Raw genomic sequence first — 15,130 nt, forward strand, 5'->3', positions numbered from 1 at the left:
GAACTAGAGCAAGCCAGGCTAGGCCAAGCCCTAGTTTAGCCAGGGCAGGTTCCGAGAACCATCTAAGGGCCTGAGACATCACCTCAGCAGGCAGCCCCAGCCTATGCCTCTGCTGTTGTGACATCACAGAAGCCCTTGGTGACATCACAAACCCTTCATCCTTCATCCTGTGGCTGAGCGCGGGTTGGGAAGACCATGTCAAGGCTGAATCCAGATGAAGCTGGCCCCTTCCGTCCTCAGTTTCTGCTCATTCCCCTACCAGTGCCCCCCAGGGACCCAAATTGGGCAATGAGTGTAGGCCACACCCCCTTGTCCATTTCCCAGGAACCACACCCCCTGTAACATCACAGGGGCCTTGGCGATGTCTTTTCAGAGGACTGGGCAGCAGGGCTGTCAGCTGGGAACAAGGAGGGGTGTCTTGGCCTGAAACCAAGAACCAAAATGGAGTTGGCCACGAGTGTACCTACCTTCCACTACCTCTCTCTCCCATCCCTACTCCCTCACCCAGCTCTGCTTAGTCCCTCCCCACCCCTGGTCATCTGGGTGTAAATGGGGAGGGAGGGGCAGAGGCAGGGAAGGGAGGGACCGTTGGGATTATAAATTCCAAAAAGGCCACTCGACTCCCAGAGCTGGATCCCTGAAAATCTACTCTATCAGCTGCTGCACTTGCTACCATCCTCTGGACCCTCATCATGAAAGGCCTTCTGCTGGTCACCCTGTCGGCTCTGCTCTGCTGGGTCTCAGGTGAGCACAGGGGGCGCCCCCGGGGCTTCTACACCTTATCCCACCCACTGCCCTCCATTGCCCACTGCTTGGGATCCCAAGCACCCCTAGCTCCAGCTGGCACAGCTCTCCTGTGCCTCCAGAACCCGGCCTCCCTGTGACAGGGTCCTTGCTCCATTCCTCAAGGATCCATGTCTCCTTCACACTTCTCCCCACCTCCAAGACCCACTCTTCTAACCTGCCAGGGCTCCAGGTCCCCTGTCCCCCATTCCATGACCAAACCCAGCTTACTGGTTTCTCCTCTCACCACCTGCACTCAGCGGAGTCCTCCCAGAAACCTGGGCGTCCAGCCTGGGGCTTCTTGTGCACCCCACCCTCCCCACCTACTCCTTCAGATTCTGTTCTCAGTCATTCAAGCAGTGGCCTTTACTAGTTCACCCCTGCTCTTCTCCGGGGAGGATACCCACAGGGACCAAGCTTTCTTGAGGGTCCCAGCAATCTCCTAGAACCTCCTGGGGAGCCAGGGAGATATCCCAGCCTTCTATGGAGGGAATGCAGGGCGGCTCGCCCTCAGGGTGAAACAAATCACAGAGGTGCAGTCACCAGGCTCCTCTACCTTTGGACTGAACCCCTCCTTCACCAAACTCTGCTCCTGCAAGCCTAGAATTAGCTGAGGTGGGAGCTTGGAGGGTGCCACTCTCTGCACCCACCCTCTCCGTTCTGGTAAGGTGCTCAGACAGCACCTGACGATCTGCTTCTCAGATATGATTCTCTCCTGTCCAAGAGCTGCCTGAGTGAGAGGATCCCACTCAGGTCTGGTTCCTCTTCCCACACTCATGGTGGTCCCGGGTGGTGAGAGTAAATTGCTGAAGCTGGCCACAGGTGGCTTTGTTGTCAGCCTCAAGTCCCAAGCCATTGACGCAAGTGCTTCAACGATGATTTTTATTTTATTTATAAATAAATAAAGATTTTTAAGATGTTATTTATTTATTTGAGAGAGAGCAAACCAAGCACAAGCAGGGGGAGCTGTAGAGGGGAAGGGAGAAGCGGGTTCCCAGGGAGCCCCCCACCGTGGGGCTCGATCCCGGGACCCTGAGATCATGACCTGAGCCGAAGGCAGACGCTTAACTGACTGAGCCACCCAGGCGCCCCAACAACCATGATTTTTATTTGTAGTATTTCTTCCAATTTCAAGTCTCCATCTGTGAAGTCTCCTGAATTCCTTCATATTTTCCCCCACCTCCTCCATTCCTTGCCTACGGTATTCTCACATTCCATCTATCCCTAGTCCCATGTTTTTGTTGGTAGCTCTGCCCCTCTTGACTCATCCCCGAATGGGGTGGGGTGCAGGACGATATTTAGGGTGAGGCATTCACAGAGCAACAACTCCACCCCCACCCACTTCCCCTCGTCTGTTTCACTCACCTGCTCTGTCACCACCAAACCAAACAGGTCAGAACACCTACTTGATGGGCTCTTCTCCACCCTACCCCACAGCTCGGCTGGTCCCCAGGTGAGTCAGACACCCCATCACCTCAGCCTGACTTGTGTCTTCCCAGCTGACATTCGCTGTCACTCCTGCTACAAAGTCCCTGTGCTGGGCTGTGTGGACCGGCAGTCCTGCCGCCTGGAACCAGGACAACAGTGCCTGACAACAAATGTGTACCTCGGTAATATCCCCCTCTTTAGTGAGGAGAGGGGGCCAGTGGGAGACTCTATGGCGGGGGCCGAGGCCCAACTGTGGCTCAGACTGAGATGGGACAGACAGCCCCAGCAATGACGATATTTGGCCAAGGAGTCTTATGTGCCAGGCACCATTCTATGACTTTACATGGACTGTAGACAGTAACAAGTCCAAGGCCTCCCAGCCACAAGTCCCAGGACCAAGGCTGGGGTGAGGGGGCGGGGGACGGAAGTGCAGGAGGACAGTCAGACTTACTGAGAAGAGATAAGGAGGGGAGGGCCAGGGCAGAGTCGGGAAGGAAGCCTGGGCGAGTGCGTGGGGAGGGGAGGTGGACACAGGCACGAAGGCACCCGTCCGAGCTGACCCCACGGCCCATTCCTACCCTCAGGTAAGATGTGGGTTTTCTCCAACCTTCGATGTGGCACACCGGGAGAGCCTTGTCGGGAGGCCTTCAACCAAACCAACCACAAGCTGGGCCTGACCTATAACACCACCTGCTGCAGCAAGGACAACTGCAATAGCCCAGCCCCTCGGCCCACCCCAGCGCTGACCCCTGTGCTCCTCACCTCTGTGGCTGGCCTTGGCCTCTGGCTGCTGCACTGAGACTCACTCCGTCGCTGCCCCTCCTCCCACCTGCCTTAGGCTGCGTTTGGCCCTGTGTCTCCTTGTCCCTCGGCTCCTTACACCGGTCTCTCCTTAACTCCCTTCACTCAGAAAAGCTTTTCTCCAGGCTCTTCACATTTTTTTAATTAGACAGTGGTCTCCCCACCCATCCTTCCACCTTACATCCTCCACTCGGCTTTTCCCGAGTCCCTTCCCATACCCCTCTAGACCATCCTAGACCCTCCACTGGTCCCCAGAAGAGCCCTGCGCTTCGCATCCTGCACTCTACCGTGCCCGACTCGGGAGGGATGGGGATCTGGGCCTGAGATGGGGCTTCTGTCCTGTCCCCTGTGAAGGCTCCCAGGAAGGACCTGATGACCTCACTGTATGGGGCTGATTCCCCAAACCCTGGCCTCCATACATACCTCATCCCCATGCTCACATCTTTGCATTTTGAGTAATAAATGTCTGTGTCTGATAAACTGTGTGTTTACTGTCAAAATACCTGTTGTCAGAGGCCCCCTCTCGGGAAATAACACTCTCAGCTCCTGCCCTTCCCCAAGAATCCTCCAGGGAGTTTCCCTGGGAGGCTGGGCTGGGGCAAATGGAGAAACGGGTTTTTCAGGCCTCCATCCTTCCTTCCTGTGTCTGGGGTTGGCACACAGGTCCCAGTGTTTGGAGCAACAACCCTTATCCCAAATTTAGGCCACACCTCTGATGTACTTCCAAGAAGGAGGTGCAGCCTGGCTTGAAGACTCCCCCAAAAGGGTAGGAGAGCTGCATGGGCATGGGACCCAGGACCCTCTTAGCAGGCCCCAGTCCCTCAGGTTAGAGTCAAGGGCCTCACTTAGCCAGGTTACTAAGCAAGGCACCAAGCAACCCTCCCATCATGGGGCTTCCATTTCCTTTCTCAATCCTATAGAGTCACATTGGGAACCAAGCTGCAAATGGGAGAAAGGGGAACAAACCCAACCGGGTCTTTGATTCCTGTGACCCCCCAACTCAGCCCAGAGCCCACTCCCCTCAGTGGCTTCACGGCTAAGGAGGATTCTCCCTAGCAATAGGATCCAGGAGTCACTTAGGGTACATTCTCCATTGTCCTTTGGGGTTTCATTGGTTAAGGAGTAACTAAGTCTGCTGACGCTTGGTAACTAGAACACAGATGCCCCCATAATACTCGTGCAATTCTCCCATCAGCGAAGGATAGATGGCATTTTTCAGTCAGCTCTAGAGTGGTGGAGAGATTTTAATGGCTCACAGAGGGGTGTTTGTCTTCTCACCTCAGATCTCCTTTGTTCCCTTGCTCCCTTGCTCCCCTTCCTTCCCCCCGAGCCTACTAGCCTCTCCACAGTGCTGGCAAGAGCCAGGCCAGGGTGGTGGCTGCTGCAGCCAAGATGCATGGCGGGGCCACGGTGCTTGCCACAGCGCTGTTACACAGGTCTCCGACGCAGCAGTCCCTGTGGGTTGTGTAAGTCACATCTCCCACCAACTCTGTTTCCACTTGATTGCAATGATGGGCCGCCACGCAGGCTGGATAGTGATGAATCAAGGTCACTGAGGCTGAGAGAGAGAACAAGACTGGGGTGTTGGACTCTTGGCTTGAGGACTTGCCTTCTAGGGCAGAGCGGAGGTGACTTCAGGAGCCCAAAGGGATTCTCTGCCCCCTCCAAAAAACACCTCCACGAAACCAAGTGACCAAAATTAACATTGACATTGTGAGCCCTCTGATTCAATGGCACTGAAAAGGACCGACCTCCCTTCACTGTGCTGTTCTGGCCAAAAATCCATGACTACAGTCTAATTATGAGAAAATAGTAGATAAATGTAAATTGAGGGGTGTCTCTAAAATAAGTTATGGGGACTCTTGAAAAGTGTCAAGATCGTGGAAGACAAAGACGCAGAACTGTCGCTGACTGGAGACTAAGAAGACGTGAGCACTAAATGCAATGCCGGGTCCTCGTTTGGGTCCTGGACTGAAGCCAACATCCCTCTTGTCAGTTCAGGCGGAAAATGAACACTACGAGTCCTGTCACCCGCAGGCACAGCCGGACCGACTGAGGAACACACAAGCTTAGGCTCCAGGGATAGGAATGGAACCTGCGGGACAAGTAGTTAATCAGCACTATCCTAAAGACATAATCATTGGATGTGCCTAATGAAATGTCTAACATAAAGAATAAAGATATGTTTTAGATTCCAAGTCTCTTGAGATGGAAAAGACTTCTGGGGGACCAGACGAAGTGGCACCAGAGAGCCTGTGTGGGCATGACCTTGCGTGGGCCTCCAATCAACAGTGTCCACCGTCTCAGAAGACCCCTAGCCCAATTTTGCCCTCAAAAACTCTCACTTGCAAGCTGTCAGGGGGCGGGGGCGGGGGTGGGGGCGGGGTGGGGAAAAAAAAGATTTTATTTGTTTATTTGACAGAGAGAGAGCGAGACAGTGAGAGAAGGAACACAAGCAGGGGGAGTGGGAGAGGGAGAAGCAGGCTCCCCGCTGAGCAGGGAGCCCGATGCGGGGCTCCATCCCAGGACCCCGGGATCATGACCTGAGCCCAAGGCAGACGCTTAACCGACTGAGCCACCCAGGCGCCCCTGTACTATGGTTATATTAGATTTTAACATTAGAGGAAGGGAGGTGAAGGATATACAGGAATTCTACTATTTTTGCACCTTTTCTGTCAATCAAAAATTATTTCAAAATCACACACACACAAACACACACCCTGGTCCTTAGCTAATGTCTCCAAGCTTGGTTTAATATTTTGGTCCCTACCTTCAAGGGACAGAACTTTTTCAACCACTTACGAGTGAATGGGCCTCTGAGACTCTGGAGAGTGAAGAGGAGGAGGTGGGAGTCCATGGACAGTGGGCTGCTGGGGGGCTCAGTGCCAGAGTCAGAAGGGGCTACAGACCGCTCTACTCTGCCATGGCATCATCTGCCCAGAGCCAGACTGAGCCTGGAGGCAGGGGAGGGCTGGGGGAAGAGGGAGAAACTGAGAACTCACGGTTTCCACACAGCTTGTTCTGCCCTCGGCCCGGCTGGGGTTTGAGCTCCAAGAAGCCGCAGCACTCCCCCTCCCCGCAGGTGGCCACCGTTTCTTTGCAGGAGCTGCTGGGGCCTCCTTTGCGTTTCCTGGCAGGAGAGAAGAGGCACTTGACCTGGGCTGACCGGGAGCCAGTTGGCAGAGGGGGACAGGCCTTGGCTGCCTCCTTACCCAAGGCAGACCCCAGCAGGGTGCCGAGCAGGACCCCAACAAGTAAGGAGTTCATTGTGTCTGCCTGAGTCAGTATCACCTCTCTCTCGCCCCCCCTCCCGGGCCCTGATCCACCAGCCTTATATCCCCCTTGCCTTGGGCTTTATAGGGCAATAAAAAAGGAGGAAAGAATCTCCACCAGCAGGCACTGGGGCCCCAATGGGGACAGGGAGGCCCCCCCCACGGGAGAAAGAGCTCCTGGCAAGCTCCAGAGTCCCTGGAGTCCTCCATCCTCAGCAGCGGTTCTCAAGCTGTGGGCCCAGAACTCCTGGCCCTATAAACCCTTTCAGAGGGTCCTCAATGGTCTTCCTTTTCCAACTACATACCTACATGAGGTTGGCTTTTCTCAGCACACTTCAACCAAAACAACACATCTCAACAGTCTGAGTGAAGAAGCAGATGTGATAACCCGGCCATCTTCTATTCAGCCTGACTTTTATCTAATTCCCCAAAGTGTAGAGCGACACTCCTTTTCTGTGTTGTTGGGAAAGAAGTTACTTTTCACAAAACTGTATTTTGTTAACAGGTGATAGGTTTATTATTTTTATTTTTGAATAAACCTATTTAAAATGCTCTGTTTTCATTTTGAATATAGTAAATACTATAGTAAATACCAATATAAACTCACACAAAGAAAAGCTCTTTTGGGTCTTCAGTAATTTTTAAGAGTATGTAGAGGTCCTGAGATTTAAAAAAAAAAGGCTATCTGTCTCCTCTGCCCTCTTCCCTCCTCTATCTTACTCCCGATACATCCCTGCTCTGATTCCTCAGATCAGACTCTCCTCCTCAATGTCTTAAACCTCAGTTTTCCAGAATCTACCACCATCTCCTAAATCTTTTCCCTGCATTCCTTCCTAGTCTTTCTGAACTGCCCCCCTAGTGGAAACACATCTGTCCCTCCGGCCCCACCCATGATTAATTCCTTCCTCTGCAGTAGTAATGCTGGGAGAGATAATTATGGGGTACAAATGTTGAGGCTTGAGGGGATCAAAGAGATGTGAAGCTGGGTGGGGTCCCACTTACGCAGCTGAGCTTTGTGTGGAGGGGTGGGTGCGAGAGCGTATTGTTGATTCCACATTCAAACATCATGTTGGAACAATTCTGGGCCAGGCCTTCTAGGAGGGTGACCTTGAAAGACTCAAATGCACGGAGAGGGGAAAGATGGAGCAAACAAAGCCAGGGAGCTGAGCTGACAGAGCCGAGAACAGCTTGAGACAAGGGGAGGTGGGGAGGAGTGAGGGGGAAGGTGACAGACAGAACTCTGAAGCGGCAGACGCAGCTGAGAGCAACACACACAGAACAGAGAAGACCCTGAAGGCTCAAGCCAGACTCAAGTAGGGGGCGGGGAGGATGTGAGAGGTGTGGGGCGCAGGAGCCCCGGGCCCAGGGCCCTTACTGTGTCAGGCTGGTGAATCTGGTCCTGGTTCCACCTCCCAGATTCACTCCCTAGGTGTGTTTGTTTACTGGTCCCTCCCTGTCTCGCTCAGATGCTCCAGCTCTCAGGATCTTGGGGTGCAGATTACATTCTCCCAGACTCCTGAGCCCTGGGTCCAGCCATGGGCACCTCCAGCATCTTCCTGTGCATCCTGTTCATCTGTGGGGCACTGGGTAAGGGGGTGCCGGTGGGGAGAAACGGGGAAGATGCTGAGCAGAGTGTTGCATGGGCTTTAGAAAGAAGAGCTCCCGGGAATGGCCTCAGGCCAGGAGAAGGGGGAACCAGAAGTTTCTTTTCCAAGGCATTTGAGAATAACTCTCTCTTCCTTGCAGCATCTTGACATGCCTCTGTCCTCTGTCTCCCCTGTTCCTTATCTCACCTCTTGCTTCTTTGCAGAGACCCCGCGGTCAGTGTCAATTCTTATTTGCTCTCTGTCTGGGGCACCATCTGCTTAAATTCTTCACTGCCACCCCGCCTTCCCGGTCTGGCTTTGGGTGTCACCTTCTGCCTTCCTCTCTGACTCTCTTGGCTTCTGTCATGTCTGTGCCTTTCTCAGAACCTCTGGATCCCTCTTGCATCTGTGTCTTTTTCTTTTCCTGAGGTGTCTCCCCTCCATTCCCTGTGTCTCTTTTCTACTTCTGTCTGCCCTTCTCCTTCCCTTTCCCCACCTCCCTCTCCCCACCTCTCTGCATGAATCCCTGTCGGGATCTGGGCTCCAGCCTCTCAGGGGCCTCTCTGCCTCTCCCGACGTCTGCTGAGCCCTCCCCGCCCCACCGCAGGTCTCACCACGCCCCCGCCCCCGCCCCCTGCCCGGGGTCGGCTCCGCTGTTACACCTGCAGCTTCGCCAAACCCTGCTACCCTGTTGCCACCGAGTGTCAGGACGACGAAGCTTGTGACATCAGCACTGGCACCTCAGGTAGGACTCGGGCCCAGTGGCCCTTCTCCAGGCCAATCTCCATCCACCCGTGCTGCTTTTCCTGCTGCCCCACAGCCCTTGCCTCCTTCCTGCCCCGGCCTCAGCATTCTCTTTGTCCCACAGAGCAGAATGAGATCATCGAGCGGAAAGGCTGCCTCCCACGGGCCCAGTGCCCTCTGCAGGGCCGTGCCACCTACTGGTCGCGCTCCTACACTCTGCGGCACCACTGCTGTGAGCAGGACCTGTGCAACACAGCTACCACGCTGCAGCCGCTCCCCAGCCCCCTCCTCACTGCCCTGCTCCTCCTCCTCGGGGCCAGCTTCACCTGGGGAGGCCCCCTCCTCCGCTGGCTTCAAGCTGGTCTGCAGCCTTCCACCCAGGGCTCTGCCCCCATCATCACCGCCTTCCAGACACCCGCATCTGAGATATGCCCAAGAACCTGATTCTGTAGAGACCTCGGATTCCCGGCCTCACACCTTCCCAGACCCCTGGTTCCTTCGGGCACTGCTCTAGCCCCTAGAGGCACCTGCCCAGAGCCCCACCTCATAAAGAACACTGTTCTAGGTCTTTTTTGTTTTCTAGATGCCCACCGCTGATGTCCTATCTCAGCTCCCGGTTTGGGGCAAGGCAGGTGGTTTGATGGAGCTGGGGGTCCCAGGCAAGGGGATTGAAGGGGCACCAGGTAAGGTGAGGAGGACAGTCTTGCTAGGAAAGATTAATTTGGCAGGCCAGGAACTCAGGAAGGAGGTTCTTGGGGGAACTGCGAAGAGTAAATTGAATAAAAGTGCTATCTGGGAGTCTAGGACACTGCTGTGTGTGTGTGTGTGTGTGTGTGTGTGTGTACTCTCTCTCTCTGTCTCTCTCCTCCTGTCTCTCTCTCTCTCTCTAAAAGCAAACTAGAGCTGCTTGGTGGGCTGGGCTGGCTCCTGGAACCCGAACTGTAACTTTCACCTCATTCTCCATCTGTGTCATTCGAGTCCTCCTTCTTACTGATAGCTTCTTAGCTTAAGCCACTGTAGCATAAAGGCTTTCGGTGACTCTTCTGAGAAGTCACTCTCCAAGCTTGAGCAGACACACAAAAGGGTGTCTGGTGGAGCTGCTTGTGAGGGTGTAGTGGGGAGTCCAGCTCCTTTCTGCCTGAGACCGGGGAAGGACCAGTTAAGAGCATCAGTAGCCTCCCCCGCTTGACCAGCCCAGGCTTCTCCATGGTTCACAGACAGCCCCGCACACACCCCACCGGGAATCCACCCACCCGCCCCTGTGCACACTCCCTCTACCCAAGGAGATAGCATGTGACTCCTGGGGCTCCCGGGATGTCAGGATGTTGATAAGCCTCTCACAGCTCCGGATGCCGGATGCCGGATGCCGCATGAAGTGCTAGGATAAGGAGGGTGGCTCGGGGCAGGGGCTGAGCACAGCCACCCCATCCTGACTCAGTGCCCTCCCCGTCCACGTGAGGAAGTCTGAGGTCTGATTAAAGGTGCGTGTTCTCCCTCCACTCCTCTGTGCGAATGAGACTGAGCAGGGATGAGGGACGGGGTGGGGCGTGGCCTGGTTTAATTTAGAGGCAAGCTGAGTCTTCTTCCTATTCTCTGTCATTCAGTCCTCCCACTTGGTTGCTTCTGTTGTTTTCCCTCTCTGCCCATCTCTTTCCTCTAATGTGAGTCCTTTCCCTTCCCTCTTCTTTAGTCCCCTCCATTTGTCCTGTGGTTTCCCCAAGGCTGACTCTCCACAATTGCTCAAATCTCTGGATTCTTCTATCTCGCCTCTGCCCATGCCCACCCCTCCTCACCCCCGCCAGCCACCCTGGGCTCCCCTCAATCCCATGGTACTGGGGGCTCAGGGCCACCCCTTCACTGGTTACTATGAAACAGGACACCACACCTTCTCACAGGTGACATCACAGAATAATGCTCTGCTTTCCTTCAGCGCCACCCCCCAACACACACACACACACACACACACAGAGCTTGACTGCTGGAGACCAACTGGACTGTAAAGTAGCACTCTCATCCCTTCCCCCCTTGCCACGGTTTTCAGGCGAAGCCTTCAGGTGCCAGATGGCCAGAGAGACAGCAGGTCACACTTCCAGCAGATGTCATGGAGATCATCTGATCTTGGGGGCAGGTGGGCTGTGGGTTTTGTGAAGCAGAAAGACAGATTAAGGATACTTCCATTCTCTACCTCCTCAGGAACGGGGACCCCCATACCCACCCCAACCCCAGTCTCCTCTGGGATTTAAGCCTGCACCCCCTAGTGTTCCTCACCTGAGACAGGCCAAATGGATGTTCTCATAGACCTGGATTTCAGGTTTGAACTGAGGAATCGAGGCATCTGGGAAGAAGGAGCCACATGGGGTGCAGCAGAGAAATCACCAGATAACTCAGAGCTATATTCCTTACTACCCTCCTCCCCTAGAGAAGATAGGGTATAGAGGCAAGATGTGAGCCCAACCCTCTGCCTCACACCCACATGTTCTCTTCTTTCCCTCTGGGAGGGAGGGACTCACCTCTGCACTGAGCCCCCTGGACCCTCTGTCTGCAGAGCATGATGCTGAGGGCCAGGATGGTGAACCCCTGACCCACTGTGAGCAACAGCATCAGGATCCAGGACACATCCCAGCCCGTGGAAGGGGCACAGAGGGCAGGGGAGACATCCATGGAGGCTTCAGTAAGGGCAAGACAACAGGGGTAAGGAGGGAGGTGGTGAGGGGTTTGTTCCTGTGCCCCAAAGAGAGGCTTCCCCCCATAGTCTAGTGGGCTCTTCCCACCAAAAGACTTCATAAGCTTTGCCCCCAATTTCCACCAACCCACTTTGCCCATTTTCAAGCCTCTCATGCTGACCCCATCAGCCCCTGTTGGTATCGAATAGCGACACCCCCCACCCACAGATGGACAGCTAACTCCAGAGCAGACCGTCAGCCGTAACTGCAGTCTTTCCTCATATCCTTAACAGTAATCCAAATTTTCAGGAACAAGTAGTGCCTTCCAATTCATTCTTTCTTTCACTCATTTACTCCATAAGCATTCCCTGAGTGCCCACCAAATGCCAGGCACCATATTAGGTGCTGAGGATGTAGAGGGAAATAAGACCCAGTCACTGCCCATTAATTGGCCTTTGCTTACCAAAGTAATGGCCATTTGCTCCTCCCTCCTGCCTTGTAAATGAGTTATTCTACATTCAATAGCATTCTTTCTGTGTATAACGGACTTCTAATTATAAAACAATTATATATATTTTCCCCTTCTAGTTCCACTCTCAGTAGGCCATTAGAACATCAGCGCATATATCTTTTCTTCAAAAGACAATTCCCCCATCAAAAATTCTTCTTTTCTTCCTCTCTGCTATGAGATATTCCACAAAAGTCACAGATTACCCCATTTCTAAGTAATGGTGTATTCCACCAGAAGCCTTCCAGTGGTCAATAGGCCAGTGGTCTATCCCACCAGAGAGCTGGCTTAAACAACCCCTTTCTCTGTTAGGGAGTTAGTCAATAAGAAAAAAAAGCCCTCTTCCTACAGGTGATGGTCTGCTCCACCAGAAATCATCCCCCACCAGAATCTGGCCAATTGCAAAGTCCCATCTTCCTCCCCTAACCAGCAGGTGCAGACTGTGCCAGAAGCAATATCCTCTCCCATATCCTCCCTCAGTTTACCTGCCAGGCTAAAGCTGACCCCTTTGTTGTGAGGCATGAGGCAGCGGATGATTCTTGGTCTATGTTCCCCGGACTCAGAGAGCCCCTCCCCAGGACACACCAAGAGCAGGGCAGCCCCATTGCCCCAAAATGACTGTACATGACCCCTCACAGGACCCTTTCCCTCTAGCCAGGTCACAGAGTCTAGACGTCTGGCAGGGGCCACAGAGCATAAGAGGACAGAGCAGGGGGGTCCATCTGCAGCCCTCGCGGATAGCTGGGATCCTGTGGGGAGAGAGGGACCTCTTAGTTCTCTGCTGGACTTCCTGGCCCCCCAGTGGCCCTGATCTATGTGCCTTCACTCACCTCGGAGCACGGAGACATCATATACCCTCCAGTTCTGGTACTGGTGTTCCGGACCCAGCACGGCACACCAGTATCGACCGGCGTCTCCCTCCTTGGACCCTTCCAGCCACAACGAGTAGTTCCCCAGCAGTTTCAGCCTGGATACCCTTGTGGGCCTCCCGGGGCCTGGGGCTGGCCTGGCTACTTGCACTTGGGCCACCAGGGCAGTGGAGGAGCCTGCTGCAGGGCTGCGGAACCAGGACAGGAGCTCGTCTCCACTCAGGGCGGGTGGTGAGGGGCACGGCAGCTCCACCGCCTCCCCCAAGGCTACATAGATGGTCTGGATGTTGTCTGTGGGGAGAAGGATGTATGAGACTAGAGACCTGCATCAGATCGACAGCTCCCACTTGACCTCCAACCCCCAGCTTCTGCCCTTCTGGGGTCTCCCCGCATGGGTCTGCCTATGAGTACGTTTCTCAAGTGACAGCTACAAAAAAGTGAGGAGGGGAGGAGAGGGTAGGGCCTCTCCTCCCCTCTCCTCCAGTGGGTGAGGGAATCTGAAGGCAAGAGAAAAAAGGCTAGAATAGTTGGCAAAGGCCCTTTCTCTTCCTCTCCTTTCCCCTTTTCTGGACGTATTTTCTCGTCTATCCTTATTTTCTAAGGGAAACTGTACATAACCCCCCCACAAAAAAAGACTACAAAACAAAACAAAATCAAAGCCCCCCAAATTAAAAAATTAAACATTAGGGACTCCTGGGTGGCTCAGTTGCTTAAGCGTCTGCCTTCAGCTCAGGTCATGATCCCAGGGTCCTGGGATTGAGCCCCACGTCGGGCTCCCTGCTCAGCGGGAAGCCTGCTTCTTCCTCTCCCACTCCCCCTGCTTGTGTGCTCTCACTCTCTTGCTCACTCTCTGATAAATTAAATAAATAAATAAATAGATAAATAAATAAATAAATAAATAAATAAATAAAATCAATCTTCAAAAAAATTAAACATTAAAAAAAGAAAGAAACTGTACATAACCTGGACCCTCATTGTCTCTGGATCTTCCCCTGAGTTAGAGGCAGGGGGAAGTCAGTTGGAGTAAACTATCTTCCTGAGTCATATACCTTCCCCAGGCCTCTAAGGAGAAACAACAGTAGTTCCTTACAACCTTTCAAATAGCCAAAGAATCCCCCACCTCCTGTTCCTTACCTGCAGCAGCCTGGTGGGGTCCACGTAGAAACAGAAGGAGGAGGAGTAAGACGGCCATGGAGAGAGCCTGCCAAGTTCTCTTGCCCAGGACCTGGTGCCTCACGGAGGAAACAAAACCCAGATATAGTCCCACGCTCCCTGGTCTGTAGTGACATGGGCCTCTGAGGGGATGGGAATGCTGGGGAGATAAAGCCTAGCTTCATGTCTACTGGGGAAAAAGTGACCACCCCCTTTCAGTCCCGAGGGGGAAAAGACCCCGTCCAGGGTGTTCTGAAGATGATCTCCTCACAGTTCTGACTCTACATCAGCTGAAGGACACAGATCAAAGACTTCATGCTAAAAAGCCTGCGCAGAAGGGGGCACAGCTGTCCACCTTCATTCATTCTGGAAGTACATTCTCTTCTCTCTTCTCCACCCTAAGAGAGATACCAACCATGAGCGAAGAAGCTGAGTCTTCATGTCGGTCTCCACAGAACCCAGCATAAGACTGCATACCTAGTCAATACTCCATGAATAATTTAGAATGACTTTCCCTATGGCTGCCTGGCACACCACAGACCTCTTCTGAGCCCCTGATGAGTGTATTAAGTTACTCCTGAAGGAAAAAGATAACAGGGGCCTAGAGAATTCACCAAATCCCTTTACCCCAGGCAGGATTCTCAAAGCAGATCTTCATATAGCTCTAATAGTTTTTAATGTGTTATTTATTTTTGAAGGTTATTTAAAAAAAATTTTTTTATGGTTGGTATGTTTTTAATTTTTTATTTATTTTTAAAAAGATTTTATTTATTGGAGAGATAGAGTGCATGAACGCGAGAGAGCATGGGGGGCGGGGGGGGGCAGGTAGAGGGAGAGGGAGTAGCAGACTCCCCACTGAGCAGGGAGCTGGATGCAGGGCCCAATCCCAGGACCCTCGGGGATCATGCCCAGGATCATGACCTGAGCCGAAAGGCAGACACTTAAGGGACTGAGCCACCCAGGAGCCCCTTAATTTTTTATTTTAATTCCAGTTAACATAGTGTTTTATTAGTTTCAGGTGTACAATATAGCGCTTCAACGCTTCTATACATCACCTGGGGCTCATGAGGACAAGTGCCCTCCTTAATCCCCAGCACCTATTTCACCCATGCCCTACCCCCCAACCATCAGTCTGTTCTCTATAATTAAGAGTCTGTTTCGGGGCGCCTGGGTGGCTCAGTCATTGGGCATCTGCCTTCGGCTCAGGTCATGATCCCAGGACCCTGAGATCATGACATGAGCCGAAGGTAGAGGCTTAACCGACTGAGCCACCCAGGTGCCTCAAGAGTCTGGTTCTTGATTTCTCTCTTTTTTCCCTTTGCTT

The 15,130-nt window shown here is 53.3% G+C and overlaps 3 protein-coding genes across 3 annotated transcripts; 2 read left to right on the forward strand and 1 right to left on the reverse strand.

Moving 5' to 3' along the window:
- Positions 1-602: 602 nt before the first annotated feature.
- Positions 603-3,505, forward strand: LY6G6C (lymphocyte antigen 6 family member G6C). Its single transcript, XM_021697004.2, has 3 exons — positions 603-744; positions 2,283-2,393; positions 2,796-3,505. Exons 1-3 carry the CDS (start codon positions 693-695, stop codon positions 3,008-3,010), a joined length of 378 nt encoding a protein of 125 aa, XP_021552679.1. The 5' UTR covers positions 603-692; the 3' UTR covers positions 3,011-3,505.
- An 841-nt stretch (positions 3,506-4,346) lies between these two features.
- LOC110586688 (lymphocyte antigen 6 complex locus protein G6f) lies at positions 4,347-13,868 on the reverse strand. The gene is made up of 8 exons (XM_021696977.2): positions 13,789-13,868; positions 12,616-12,945; positions 12,271-12,534; positions 11,133-11,280; positions 10,610-10,638; positions 7,828-7,836; positions 6,015-6,131; positions 4,347-4,570 (listed from the first exon to the last, which is right to left on the reverse strand). Exons 1-8 carry the CDS (start codon positions 13,844-13,846, stop codon positions 4,347-4,349), a joined length of 1,179 nt encoding a protein of 392 aa, XP_021552652.2. The 5' UTR covers positions 13,847-13,868.
- LOC110586687 (lymphocyte antigen 6G6e-like) lies at positions 7,744-9,417 on the forward strand. Its single transcript, XM_021696976.1, has 3 exons — positions 7,744-7,871; positions 8,478-8,615; positions 8,739-9,417. Exons 1-3 carry the CDS (start codon positions 7,820-7,822, stop codon positions 9,056-9,058), a joined length of 510 nt encoding a protein of 169 aa, XP_021552651.1. The 5' UTR covers positions 7,744-7,819; the 3' UTR covers positions 9,059-9,417.
- Positions 13,869-15,130: the final 1,262 nt, after the last annotated feature.

The sequence above is a fragment of the Neomonachus schauinslandi genome, chromosome 8 (genome assembly GCF_002201575.2).
Source record: "Neomonachus schauinslandi chromosome 8, ASM220157v2, whole genome shotgun sequence".
Taxonomy (NCBI): Eukaryota; Metazoa; Chordata; class Mammalia; order Carnivora; family Phocidae; genus Neomonachus; species Neomonachus schauinslandi.

Excerpts from the sequence above, each read along its gene's own strand:
- LY6G6C (XM_021697004.2), top strand. The coding sequence starts at position 693 with ATGAAAGGCCTTCTGCTGGTCACCCTGTCGGCTCTGCTCTGCTGGGTC. Across the intron at positions 745-2,282 it reads TCTGCTCTGCTGGGTCTCAG|CTGACATTCGCTGTCACTCC; the intron begins GTGAGCACAGGG and ends GTGTCTTCCCAG. Across the intron at positions 2,394-2,795 it reads GACAACAAATGTGTACCTCG|GTAAGATGTGGGTTTTCTCC; the intron begins GTAATATCCCCC and ends TCCTACCCTCAG.
- LOC110586688 (XM_021696977.2), bottom strand. The coding sequence starts at position 13,846 with ATGGCCGTCTTACTCCTCCTCCTTCTGTTTCTACGTGGACCCCACCAG. Across the intron at positions 10,639-11,132 it reads CAGAGGGTCCAGGGGGCTCA|GGGGGAAGGGATGAGAGTGC; the intron begins GTGCAGAGGTGA and ends AACCGTGGCAAG. Across the intron at positions 4,571-6,014 it reads GAACAAGCTGTGTGGAAACC|CCTCAGTGACCTTGATTCAT; the intron begins GTGAGTTCTCAG and ends TCTCTCTCTCAG.
- LOC110586687 (XM_021696976.1), top strand. The coding sequence starts at position 7,820 with ATGGGCACCTCCAGCATCTTCCTGTGCATCCTGTTCATCTGTGGGGCA. Across the intron at positions 7,872-8,477 it reads GTTCATCTGTGGGGCACTGG|GTCTCACCACGCCCCCGCCC; the intron begins GTAAGGGGGTGC and ends GCCCCACCGCAG. Across the intron at positions 8,616-8,738 it reads CATCAGCACTGGCACCTCAG|AGCAGAATGAGATCATCGAG; the intron begins GTAGGACTCGGG and ends TTTGTCCCACAG.